The sequence below is a fragment of the Podarcis pityusensis genome (genome assembly GCF_964106645.2).
Source record: "Podarcis pityusensis genome assembly, chromosome: 9".
Lineage (NCBI taxonomy): Eukaryota > Metazoa > Chordata > Lepidosauria > Squamata > Lacertidae > Podarcis > Podarcis pityusensis.
This window is the reverse complement of record NC_138034.1, coordinates 4,593,033-4,606,928: the sequence shown is the minus strand read 5'-3', so window position 1 is coordinate 4,606,928 and position 13,896 is coordinate 4,593,033. Positions and strand designations below refer to the sequence as shown.

The 13,896-nt window shown below is 46.5% G+C and overlaps 1 protein-coding gene across 1 annotated transcript in view; it reads right to left on the bottom strand.

The window, feature by feature from the left end:
- CPZ (carboxypeptidase Z) overlaps window positions 1-12,447 on the bottom strand; it is a 28,637-nt gene extending 16,190 nt beyond the window's left edge. Inside the window, exons 1-4 of the mRNA XM_081021545.1 lie at window positions 12,253-12,447; window positions 3,644-3,673; window positions 2,432-2,806; window positions 819-1,028 (exon numbers count right to left, since the gene is read on the bottom strand). Of these exons, the coding sequence (XP_080877671.1) occupies window positions 819-1,028; window positions 2,432-2,806; window positions 3,644-3,673; window positions 12,253-12,337 (700 nt within the window). The 5' untranslated portion in view covers window positions 12,338-12,447. The remainder of the gene's footprint in view (window positions 1-818; window positions 1,029-2,431; window positions 2,807-3,643; window positions 3,674-12,252) is intronic.
- Window positions 12,448-13,896: the final 1,449 nt, after the last annotated feature.

Genomic DNA, 13,896 nt, shown 5'->3' with positions numbered 1-13,896 from the left:
CTGGTATTTCCCCCTTATTCCCTCATAAAGGATAAGACATGACAGTCTTCTATAAAAGTATAAAAAGGTTTACTCACACATTCTGTTCACAATCGGATCCCAGAAGGCAAACTTAGCTTAGAAAAGTAACATATACTTGGAAACTATTCCATAAGGAGACAGTCCTTTTGTCCTCTCTTGGCTGGAAGCCAAGAGGGCATCTTTGGCTAAGCAGATGTTGCTTCTTCGATGCATGTGGAGAAAGAGAGAGAGATGGCTGCCCTGCCCTGTGCTTTTGTCGTTACCTGCACAGGTGAGGCCACACCCACCTCTAGTCACTTGCAGAGGAAATCTGTCCCAGCCCAGAAGGAAACAGGAAGTTTACCTGCTGGCTGGACAAACATTCCTCCCCATGTGTAAACATGTTCACTCTAGGAATGTTGTACTTGACTGCTCTTGTGTTTCACATCCCACATTTTCATGCCTCAAGGTGAGAGGCACAGGCGTTTCAGACAGAGCAGGTGCAGCCCTGGTTCTGGCAACCCACACTAAGCCACTGCTGGAGGGTGGAAACAGGATCTGGTATAAACATGCAATAAGTCAACAGTTCATTTATGGTTATTTGACATGCTCATTCTATAAATATTACAGCAGTTGAACACTGCTATTACCAAACAGCCAAATAAATACATTTAATTTAGTTGTTATTTGCTGATGCAGGTCTCAATCCCTAGTGTAGTTAACAGTAAGGAACAGGAGTATTCTTTCCAGTTTGCCATGGTTCAAGCAATGCCAATACTCTGAACAAATTTCATATACCTCTAGTGTCCATTACTCACGCAATTCATGGTGTCCAGGACTAGTAGAAAACTCAATCACAAAGAGGTCTTTCCCTTCAAAGCTGCGGCCGATACTGTACAACTTAGCAATGTGGGAACATCTGGATGCTACCTTTTTCAATTCTCTCACCATTTGTGAGTACGAGTGGTGGGTGAACTGAATGAAAGTAGGAACCTCACTGGGAGCATCTTCCACAAATTCAGTTTCCCCTGCAATGCAAGAAAATTGACGTAGCTGTGTTTGCTCACTAATTGTTATGCCCATGTAGAAGATTATCCCAACATCTGAGGACATAACACAATTGGGACAAATGTAATTCAAATAAATAAAAAGATATGTGTAAATCAAACACGTTAGCCAATTGTAAGTAGGTGGTTAATATTCTATTTTAGGATCACACTTACCCCATGTTAAGTCATCCTGTTCCCTGGGTTGCAGGCAGAGTGGTCCCTAAGGAAAATATGTCTCTGAGAACTATGTCCAGCAGACCTTATTCTCCATCATGCTCTGTTTGTGAACGTCTCAGAGGCATTTGGAATATCATAAAACAAGTCTTGTAGCATCTTAAAGACTAACAAGTTTGTTGTGGCATAAGATTTTGTGGACTACAAAAAAGTAATCTGAGCCTGTAGAGTTTCACAAATCTTAACAAAACACCAAAGCAAAAAACATTTTGTCAAGCCTAAAAACCAAAATGAAAATAATCTGAGCATATACAGTTTTACATTTTAAACTCACTTCCACTTAATTCATCATTGTTTTTGCTCACTTCCTGCCTTGGATCAATCACCAGCTCTCAGGCTAGCCTACCCCACATGGCTGTTGTGAAGTATGAAGGAAGAATAAAATGGTTGCAAAAGAGATCTTCATGCTTGAAGACATAAAATCTTGGTTCCTTTAGCTAGAGTGATACCTCTTTGTACTATAAAGAGACATGTTATTCTGCTCCCTCCTGATCAAATGATTGCAACTCCAAGACATCAACTAATCTTAATCTGACCCTTTTGGCATTAAAATTACACTGAGATTTAACCAATCTGCGTGCAGGATATGTTAAATCATCAGTTTATTGATCACTTTCTACGCAATTGCCTCAAGGTGATGTAGAATAAAAACCTTTGTTCCAACTGGACACCAAATACTTTATTTCATTCAGGACTGATTTACATGGACCTAAACAGATGTCAACCCAAGGTGGTTTTGTACAGGCTATGCCAGTAATCTGGTTAGTTTATTTGTACATAAATTATCAGCTACGTATCGAATTATGTGACTGACATCTCCGCTTTCCTTCTTAAAAGACTGGCTGATTGGCAATCCAGATGACAAATGCATCATCTGATTCAACTCAGGTTGAAACAAGTTGATTTCAGCAACCAATATTCAATTGTAACAAAATGAGTAATTCAGTTGACCTCTAGTCAAAGTCCCTAATACATTGGAATTATATCGGTAGGAATTATTCTGTAGCCTACAGACATAAATACTTCGGATTGTGGCCAGGGCCTTTAGTCCTTTTATTTACAAGGACATGCCAAATTTCTAGGCCTGCTGACTGGATCTGATCGTCGCAGCATAATATACAACATGCAGACATGGCTTTGGTTCTTACCTCGCAGCTTTGCTAATGGATCAAAGCATCCTTCTACTTCATCGACGAAAAAGCGATCGCAGTCTAAGAAATATGGCCATGCCATGTCAATCGCATCAAAGGCAGGAAGGCAATTTTTCCTCAGAGCTTCACAAACTTTACGACAAGGCTTAACAATTTTCCCCTCTTCACATTTTGGGGCCATAATGGAGCAGCCTAGAATCCTTAGATCAGGATTGCATTCTCCCTGCAGCAAGTTATGGAGCACACTCATCAAGATATATTCGGAGCTGTATTCAATCACTCCTCTGGACTTCTGATCCAGCAAATTAGGGAAAATTGTTTTTGAATAGGACACATCATTGCAGGAGCCCAAGCTGATATCCACGCATGTCGCTGTAAGAAATCAGGAGATAAGTAAACAAATGTTTCTTGTTAAGTATTCTACAGTGGTGCCTCGCAAGACGAAATTAATCCGTTCCGCGAGTCTCTTCGTCTAGCGTTTTTTTGTCTTGCGAAGCAACCCTATTAGCGGCTTAGCGGATTAGCACTATTAGCGGCTTAGCGGCTTAGCAGCTATTAAAGGCTTAGCGGCTTAGCGGCTAAAAGGCTATTAGCAGCTTAGCGGCTTAGAAAAAGGGGGGGGGGAGCGGAAAAAAAATCGCAACACTCGCAAGACGTTTTCGTCTTGCGAAGCAAGCCCATAGGGAAATTCGTCTTGCGAAGCAGCTCAAAAACAGAAAACCCTTTCGTCTAGCGGGTTTTCCGTCTTGCGAGGCATTCGTCTTGCGGGGCACCACTATACCTAAAACAATCTAGTATTAAACATAGCACTTTCCTTGAATTTATTCATCAGTGGCTTGTCTGGAAACTCTTCACAGGACTGAGGCATCTAAGTTGTTTAGGGCTTTAAACATGTTGGCACATGGAATTGGGCCCAGAAGCAAACTGGCACCCAGGACAGCTGTTTTAAAACAAGGGTTCCATGAGCACTATTATTATTATTATTCAGGAAGGCAAATAGTGATATGGCAAAGCACCCCCTATGTTAAATATGAAGAGGTTCATAGATATGTTGGCCAAGTTCCTACATGGGGTGAAGTAGTAGCATTAATTACTCTGAGTGAAATATGGGCATTTTTGTCTCTCTTTGTGTGAGAAAATCTGGGAAGATTTTTCAGTATTTGCACATTAGATTTAAATTCAAAAAAGGAACAAAAACAGATATCTTACCTTTATTTTCTGATGGGGTTTGACACTGAGCTGGAAAACAAAGGTGGAGGGTGGGGGGACAGGTTGTAATGAAATAAATTAAAACGTGACTGCTTCAAATTGCAGCATATTAGATAGAATTTTTACACATCGAAACCATTTTTACACATCGGAACCATCTGCCTACCCGAAAATATTAAATGTATAACTTCTGCTTTGAGGGTGAGTTCAGTGATTGGGTGCCAAATCTGAATGTCCATGAAAATGCAGAAACAACTTATGGTCTGTAACTAGCTCAGGCAGAACCCTCATCATCAGTTCGTTTAACTTTACATACCGTATTAAAGATTCAATATTGTAGGTTAAATCTGCACTTTAGTCACTAGGTGGCAATACAGACAGCAGCAGAGAGAGTTAAAACATTTCCAAAACTCATTCTCGGATCTCATCATTAGTACATGATGCATAGAAAGTCCAGGGAAGGGGAGGGAATGTAGGTTGATGAACCAGAAAACATATACAGTGGTACCTCGGGTTAAGTACTTAATTTGTTCCGGAGGTCCGTTCTTAACCTGAAACTGTTCTTAACCTGAAGCATCACTTTAGCTAATGGGGCCTCCTGCTGCCGCTACGCCGCCAGAGCACAATTTCTGTTCTCATCCTGAAGCAAAGTTCTTAACCCGAGGTACTATTTCTGGGTTAGCGGAGTCTGTAACCTGAAGCGTATGTAACCCGAGGTACCACTGTAATAGACATAGATCTTTAACGGAGCCTTTGCAGCCTGCAATTTACAAAACTGCTAGAGGCTGTGCTCACATTGCTTACCAACACCACAAAAAACCCCTCCCTTGCCAACCCCCTCCCTTTACACCTCCCTCAATCTATGGAGGTTGCCAGGATTTTTGTTAGGGGCAGGCAGGACTTTGGGGGGGGGGCTTTGGTCAGAACCAACGTGATTGGTCAGTTAGTTAAGTATTTCTATTGTTTTACTTGATCTAGGGGGGCAGCTGCCCCCCCCGCTACCCATGCCCCAATTCCTTCTCCTTACAGATCACCCAAACCCTGACCCATCCTTCACAGATGCCAAAGCCATGCCCAGATAATTCAAAGCACAATAAGACCTGCACCAGCAGCTGGTCGTTCCAGTAGGGTTGCCAAGTAAAAACCAGTACACCCTGAAAGTTGTTGAGGTTTTAGGAAGACCTCAACATTGTTGAGCTTCTTTTTAGGAAACCACCGAAATTGTTGAGCTTTTCTTTACAAAAACGATAAAAACACAATTTTTTGATTGACTTGCCTAAGATCCAAGTTAAAGCACCACCTTTTGGAAATGCTCCCCCCACCCCACTGTTTGTAAGCCAGGCTCCTTGGAGTACAGGAAATACATTACCAGAGAATTTATTGGCATATAACTCTCATTTTGCTTTGTATTTACGTACTTAAGCCCAGATTGTGGCCTTATAAATATATATTGAATTTATTCCTTGTTGGCCAAGTTGTTGATATTTGTCATGTTTTAATTTACAGTGGTACCTTGGGTTAAGAACTTAATTTGTTCCGGAGGTCCGTTCTTAACCTGAAACTATTATTAACCTGAAGCACCACTTTAGCTAATGGGGCCACCTGCTGCCGGAGCATGATTTCTGTTCTCATCCTGAAGCAAAGTTCTTAACCCAAGGTACTATTTCTGGGTTAGTGGAGTCTGTAACCTGAAGTGTCTGTAACACAAGGTACCACTGTACTGACATGGTCTACATTTTGTACATTTGTATTTCCTATGTTCTGTATTTTGATGCTTTTAATGTTGGCTGTTAAGTCGCTTCGGGCACATTTCATTGTGGAAAAGTGGCATTAAAGTAAACTCAATCAATTAAGAGTGGGCGGCTACAGCAGTAGGCTTTCTCCTGCAGCCAGCAGAGCCACAGGAAGGCTTGCAAAGGCCACTCTGCACTGATAGGGCCTCCCCTTTTCTACCCCACCTGCTTCTGTTTGCCCCTCCCCCTCCCCTTACAGCCCTGCCCATAACAGGTGGGGCAGACCAGGGCTCTGCTGCCTTCCCTCAGCCTCCAGCACTGCTGTGGCCTTAGTGGCAGGGTAGGTGAGAGAGTGTCAGCAGAGCAGGATGGTCCTGGCCGTTCCTCTGCAGCTCGCCTGGGCTGCTTGCTTGCCTCCCTGCCTGCTGTTCTGCAAGTCATGTTGCACTTTGCATGGCCACCAGCTTTTGCCCTGCTGAGTATGTTATCTTGATATTGGGGTTTTAGTGTGAAATTGTGGCCTTACTTGTTGCAGGCCTCTGTAAGTGATGCATACTAGGGATAAGGGATGCGGGTGACGCTGTGGTCTAAGCCTCTTGGGCTTGCCAATCAGAAGGTTGGCGGTTTGAATCCCTGCGATGGGGTGAGCTCCTGTTGCTCTGTCCCAGCTTCTGCCAACCTACCAGTTTGAAAGCATACCAGTGCAAGTAGATAAATAGGTACCACTGCGGCGGGAAGGTAAACAGTGTTTCCATGCGCTCTGGTTTCCATCACGGTGTTCCGTTGTGCCAGAAGTGGTTTAATCATGTTAACCACATGACCAAGAAAGCTGTCTGTAGAAAAACATCAGCTCCCTCAGCCTGAAAAGTGAGATGAATGCTGCACCCCATAGTTGCCTTTGACTGGACTTAACCGTCCAGGAGTCCTTTGCCTTGCCTTACCTTAGTAGAGATATGTTCTGAGTGTGCCCCAAATAACACGGCAAATTGGAGTGATTCTGGCAGGTTTTCATGTGCCCAAATGGAATTAACAAGGCTTCTCAAGGTCCCTCTGTGGCCTTGTTTCCCCTCAAAGAAGTTAGATGTGCAGCCTTCCCCCTGCCCCCACGTCGCTTTTTCTTTTCTTAGAAATGAAACCAGACTGATTGGGAAACGCCCAGAACCCCAGAGGGGGTGGAGAGGTAGAAGGGATCGACAGACGTTTAATTATTTCCCCAGTGCACTGCAATCACAGTGTTTGCGGGGAAAGATGTTGAAGTAAATAAACAGTTGTTCTTCAGTTGGGTTGTCATTCTTGTACACAATCCATTTGGCTATGAAAAGCAAGCAGCTAGAGTTGACTACTGGGATAGCTTGCTTCCTTCCCAATCATTCTTCCTCCTACCAAACAATTAAAAATCATTTCTTTCTCTTTCTCTTCTTCACAAAGGGCACTTTCAGAAAGGACTGAAAAGCATGATTTCCATAGATAGATATAGACAGATAGATGATAGATAGATAGATAATAGAGATAGATGAGAGAGAGAGAGAGAGAGAGAGAGAGAGAGAGAGAGATGAGAAAATCACCTAGCAGTTGATTGCCAGTTTAGGGTGGGAAAACAAAAGTGTGAGCTTGTAGGAGAACTGCTGTCTCTATTTTTCCCCCCTGAAATCTGGCAGTCTTCATCCCCTCAGAAGAGGGGGCCTTGTCTTCAGTTTTAAATTGTCTTTGGTTTGCAGAAAAAAGTTGAGACTTTGGGCAGTACCCAACTAAGCAGCTATGCTAGTGTAACAACATTTAGCTGCACAATATATTTTCCTTCTTCTTGTGCCAAATTTTGTCCAGGGGGTTCCCCCAACCTTCTGGAGCAGATTTTTTTTGTGGGGGGAGTGCAGGGAGTGGGGAAGTTACATTGCACAGCTAAACGTTATTGCGCTAGCATAACTGTTCACTTGGATACAGCCCTAAAGATTCCCTAAGCAAAAAAAAAACCCCTGAATGGATCTGCTTGATCAAGCAGGTTTAAACCACTCCTTTGACTGCAAATTTCATCCACTTATGTGAAATGGGGGAATTAATAGCAAGTTTTATATCTCCCATTATAGTCAATGGGCGTGAAGCAGCTTCAAATTTAACATATCAGAGTTGGACCTAAATACTGAATCAAAATGATTCAAAACGGGTGGAGCTGTTTCAAAGCACAGCAGATACAAGGCAGATATTGTGGCCACTGCACACATTAAAAAAAACGGGATGTACATTCCAATGCAGCATAGTTAAATAAATAGTTTCTGCAGCTTTGTATTTCTGGAATTTACCCTGTAAGGAATGATGGATGGGTGACAAGTAGACCAACAGAATTTATCTCTGCACATGGAAGGAAACTTTCTCTAAAACTTAACCATAGGTTAAACTTAACCAATCTAACTTTCCAATATGACTTGTAAAAGGTAAAGGGACCCCTGACCATTAGGTCCAGTCGCGGATGACTCTGGGGTTGCGGCGCTTTATTGGCCGAGGGAGCCGGCGTACAGCTTCCAGGTCATGTGGCCAGCATGACTAAGCTGCTTCTGGCGAACCAGAGCAGCGCACGGAAACGCCGTTTACCTTCCCGCTGGAGCGGTACCTATTTATCTACTTGCACTTTGACGTGCTTTCGAACTGCTAGGTTGGCAGGAGCAGGGACTGAGCAACGGGAGCTCACCCCTTCACGGGGATTCAAACCACTGACCTTCTGATCGGCAAGCCCCAGGCTCAGTGGTTTAGACCACAGCACCACCCGCGTGGCTCAGATTGCTAAAGAGATTGCAGGATATGGGGTACATACCTCCACCTTTGGTGGGAGTGCCCCCTGGTTCAATCATTTAGGTTGGCAGTTTTCAAAGAAATTGAATTTATTCACTTTTGCCTTTGTTTGAAGGTAATAATAATGACATGAAATCCAACAAACTTTAAATTCTGCAAGCCTTTCTATCGTCCAAAGATAACTTGGCATTTAGGGCTATTAATGGCACTGCAAAACTGGTCTCTTTTCATTCTGCATGGGAGGAATTCATCTTTTATGCAAATACCTATCAGTTGCATCAAATGTTATCTGCTGCTTCCCTGGACATATGGAGCATGTGGTCCTTAAAAAAGCACTGACATTATTATTATTATTATTATTATTATTATTATTACTATTACTACTATTATTATTTGTAACTTTCATGTACCCTTTACATATGCACTATTGACCTGAATCCAATATCCTGTGTTTGTGATCCAGAGTTCTCTTTTGTTTTGTTTTTTATAAGCTTGCTTATACAAAAATCCAATAAAAATATTAAAAAATAAAATAAAATAGAAATGATGGATGGACATAATGCACAATGGTAAGTCCTACAGCTGGATAGAAAGGAAAAATAAACAAAGAAAAGGAGGCAGGTTTTCCAACTTCCTCTCCTTTTCCCCTGATGGGGCCTCACCATGCCTGGCAACATGACTGGAGCCTGTGTCTGCCACTGAGCTGACCCAGCGCTTAGAAGTAGAGATGGGGCACTTCTAACTGCTCCTGCAAGCTACAGCTGGGGCCTTGGCTACCACAAGTTAGTTGTGGAGAGCTCTGGCCATGGCTGCCACCCTCCTCTTCTCTCTGGGAGTAGCAGCCCCAGGTAGCCAGATGACCCACATGTAATGGGGGGAAGCAGGGCTGGTCAGGGCCATCCTGCCCTTTGACATTTTGCTTGGGATGCCCTGTCTCCTCCTCTTCCTCCTCTGCAAGCATGCCATAGCACCACCACTGTCTCCTCCACAGCTGTGCTATGCCACCACCAGCAGTGGCAGGTCATACCTGTGCCAGAGGAGGCAGTGGTGGGGTGCACTCACAGCAGAAGAAGAGGCAGCACACCACACTCCTCAGACCCACATCTGCTGTCTGAAGAGCCCACCTCACGTTGCCTCATGGGTGGGTGGGCCAACTCTGGGTAGGTTGCTCCTGGGCCTTAAAATAGCAACTCAGTTTACAGAGATATATGGAGACAGCTACGAATAAACTGGGGGTGCTATGGATATGTGTGTAGCTCTTTTGTCTTAAGGGATGGAGGTGCCACCAAAATTTAAATTCCAGTTTTTAATTTTGAAATTTGCACCCATATATACATTAGCATGTATGTTTTATGCAAATTCATTTCCTCTTTTTGGTGATGTTTATCCTCTTTGTGGGACGTGGGTGGCGCTGTGGTCTAAACCACAGAGCCTAGGGCTTGCCGACCAGAAGGTCGGCAGTTCGAATCACCGTGACGGGGTTAGCTCCCATCGCTCAGTCCCAGCTCCTGCCAACCCAGCAGTTCAAAAATATGTTGAAGTGCAAGTAGATAAACAGGTACCGCTCCGGCGGGAAGGTAAACGGCGTTTCCGTGCGCTGCTCTGGTTCGCCAGAAGCAGCTTAGTCATGCTGGCCACCTGATCCAGAAAAACTGTCTGTGGACAAATGTCACCTCCCTCAGCCAGTAAAGTGAGATGAGTGCCGCAACCCCAGAGTCATTTGCGACTGGACTTAACTGTCAGGGTCCTTTACCTTTATCCTCCTTGCGGCAGTGCATAAGTGGCCACTCTAGGTCATTGGCTGGCTGGCTGGATGAATGAGAGAGAGAAAATCCATCTAGACAAATGCCCTTGCTTAGTAGGACCTCTAGATCTGTCAGTGCAGATGCAATTTGCTTTGGCTTGCTCCACTGCTGTGGAGTTGCACTCCTCTTGAAGAATCAGGTGTGCAGCTAGGTAGTGTTCCTGGACCCAGGTTTACTCCTGAATGCTCAGGGAGCTGCTGTGGCAAGGACTGCCTTTGCCCAGCTGAGACTGGTACACCAGTCTCAGCAATTTGTAAAGAAGGCAGATTTGACCATGGTCACGTCACACATAACTGAGTACTATAGTACTTTGTACTATAGTACAAAGAGTACTATAATGCTCTTCATTTGGAGCTACCTTTGAAGAGTGTCCAGAAACTTCAGTTGGTTGCAAAATGCTGCAGTCAGACTTTTGACTGATTCCAGATACTAGGAACATGTGACTTCTTTGCTAGATCTTCATGACCTGCTAGTAGTCAGTTTGTAGGTCCACTTCAAAGTGCTGGTGACTTAGGACTAGGATACTGGAAGGACCATCTCCTACCTTAGGAACCTGCCCATTTCCCAATGTCATCAGGATAGGCCCTGTTTCATGTCAGGCTGACCTTGCAGAAACAAGGCTGGCCTGAGACATTTTGGCGCCTGAGGTGAACCACAAGGGAAGAAGGGGTGAGTGAAGATTTACATCAGGAACATGGGGGAGGAGTAAAGATCTACATCGGGAACAGGATGGGGGATCAAATCAACCTTATCCAACAGTTGTGGGAATCAAAGGCCATGGGGGGTAGGGGTGGGCAGAGAAGAGGCCTGCTCTGAATCATGCTGGATGGACGCAGAGCCCAGGAGAACCCAGCAGGCAGCCCCCCATCATTTTCTCCCTGGGAGTAGGAGACCAGCAGCACCTCCTATTTCCCCAAAAGGCCGCTGTAGAAGCAGCATTGGAGGGGGGGGGGCTGCCGAGGAGGGAGGTAGATCTGACCTCCAATGAATGTGCTGTAGCCATTGCTACTACTGTGACGGCAGCAGTGGGCGATGCATTCCTTGGACGTCTGATCTTTTGCCCCTGTGGGTCCTGCCGCCTGAGGCAGTCACCTCACCTTGCCTTATGGATGGACCAGCCCGGCCCTAGAGAGACAAGTGGCCACTGTGAGCAGGAGCACCTTTTTCCAGGTTAGACTGCCATGACAACTACAGCCCTACCCGGATACGGTAGGCATAGAGGCAAACAGTGAAGAAACTCCACTTAGTTTATATGATGGCTAAAAGACTGTTAACTGAATCTGAGCTGTCTGAGCACAACATATTGTTTTGCCATCTTCACCAGCTCCCAGTCAATTTTTGGCTCCAAGTCAAGGTGCTGGTTTACAGAGCTGGATGCTTGATAAGATGCCCATCCTTGCACCAAGCTCCTCTCCTGACTCTTGCTAGGAAGCCAACCCTCCCCATTGGCTCAGATTGCCCAAGGAGGCCAGTTCAGGGTTGGAGCAGGTTCCTTGGCTCTGAAAGACCCATGGGATGCCACGAAAATATGCCACGAGGGACCCTGCTGCCTGCGTTGCTGGCCCAAGCCTACCAGCATTAAATGTCAAGGCTTGGATCAGTTCCCTGGCTGCGTTCTAGGGGCAGGTTATGGAACTGGGTACAATGAAGGAAATCAGTTCCCTCCCCCAAAACTTTTTGAGCTTCCGAATATTTATAATAATAAACAGAAAGAATGGAGATGAGTATCATACAGGAGGAAAAAGAATGCTCTTACAGAGTCCGCCCACCTGGTTCTTAAAACCTAGTTCTTGAAGGCAGCGAGTAGGAGAAGAGAAGATGAGCAGAGCCGCCCCCCCCCCCCTTTAGCCCCCTCTTTCTGCTTCCTCCAACCGGGAGCTGAAGTCCCCTTATGGCTTCCCAGGGCCCGATGGAGCGCGCAGCAGACGGAGGCACCGGGGAATGAAACTTACTGGTTTTAAGGAGCCCTTTCCTCCTTATCTCTTTCAGACTTGAAGGGGGCCGCGCTCAAAGTTAAATGCCCAGGAGACCAAAAGCGCGCGCACACAATTACAGGCGAGGGACCGTCCCCTTGGATTAGTGAGTCTGGCCAAGACTCTGTTCCTGGAAAGAGGAAATCTCACGTCTCTCCGCATCCTCCGAGGCTTCAGCCGCTGCAGGGACGGGGCGATCCTGCTCTGCTCTGCAGGAGGAAGCCCTTGAGCCGGCGCTTCAAAGGCAAAAGCGCCCCCCCGCCCCGCCCAGCTCCCCCTCTCCCGAAGCGCCGCTTTGGGGCTGATCGCCTTACCTTGAGCCCCCTGGCCGGGCTGGCAGGCGGGGGCGGCGGGGTGCAGGGCGCCCACGAGGGCGCCCACGAGCAGAGGGAGCCACATGCCGGGGCCCTTCGCGCGTGGCCGACGCCGTGATGTGGCAGCACCGGCCAGCGGCTCCTCCACGTCGATGGAGCCACACGCGCGCGCTGCTCTCTGGCCAGCCGCGAAGGGACCGAGCGCGCTGCAAGTGCGCGCCCGCGTATTATGGGATATACGGCGCGGGGATCGGGTTACAGCGGCTGGTATTCCTGGGTGGAAAAACAGATTTATAGGAGCCTCGGGCTGGGAAGGGGAATAGGGAGGAAGCGGGGGGTGGGGGGCTCCTTTCTCCGCCCGGCGCGCGCATCCTGCCAGATCTGGCCGCTCCAGGGACGGCCCCCTCCTCCTCCTCCTCCCTGAGCGAGCAAGACCCCAGCAGCACGTTTGCTGCAGCAGCTGCCAGTGAACCGATGCTTCAAAGCCAGCCCTTGCCGCACCCCCGCCTAGCACGTGAGTCAAGACCCAAGATCAAGGCATCTTTCGGCCAGCCTCCCCCAACTCTTCGCTCAGCGCTCAAGTCGTGGAAAGGTCAAGGCGGCAAGAGCGCACCTGTTCGGGGATCCAGCCAAGCCAACCTGGAACAGAAGCTCTGTTCCGGCGACCTTGTTTAAGGATACCAGCCCCTAACTATAGGGCTTCATTGCTACTTAGCAGGGTGGGGGGCGGAAGGGGTCCCGGAATGTAGAAGGGAACAAAGGTGGCTTTTCCCTCTCCTGCAATATCCTCAAATGGCATGGCTTTATTGGGGAGTGGGGTACATTGGTGCACATTTCTCTCATGCCCATTCTGAGGTTCTTTTTACTAAGTTTTGACACGTTCAGTTTCTGCAGCATCCAACTGTTCTGCGTGGATAGGCGGTCCAGGTGACAGACCATTGAGCCTCAGGAGCTCCTTACGGGAAATGGCACAGACAGGCTTGCCCCTTTTTCTCTCTTAAAAGCTCTAGCCTCCAACCAGCCTCTTTCCTTTCTCCACACAAGAAGTCAGTCAGTCACAGAGCTGTGGGGGAGCTGCTTTTCTGGGACCAGATGATCTCCATGAGTCACAGGAAGTTAAATATTGCCCCACTCAGCATTCTTTGCTCATGCCCCTTCCTGGGAAGTTAGAACTGCCAAAAGGGAAACTGGTCAAGTTCTGAATGTGATCTTTTCAGGAAGAGTAACGCCAAACAGAACAGGCTAGAGCAGGCATAGGCAAACCCAGCCCTCCAGATGTTTTGGAACTACAACTCCCATCATCCCTGACCACTGGTCCTGTTAGCTAGGGATGATGGGAGTTGTGTCCCAAAAAATCTGGAGGGCTGAGTTTGCCTATGTCTGGGCTAGAGTCTATCCCCCCAAGACTAAGTAGAGTTACCTGAATGAAGCTTCAGTTTATCAGCATTTGTTTGTTGTAGAAACACACCCTACTTTTACCTTTAATGTTAGGGACTTCAAGGTTCTGTAACATGGCTCCCCACAAGCAGCGTAATACAACAGACACAAACAGTAAAAGTTTTATTTATTTGTGAAGGAAATAGACTAAGATTCAGGTCTCCGAAGTGCTGAAATCCTATTAGTGTGAGGTTTAAAATTGTCAAA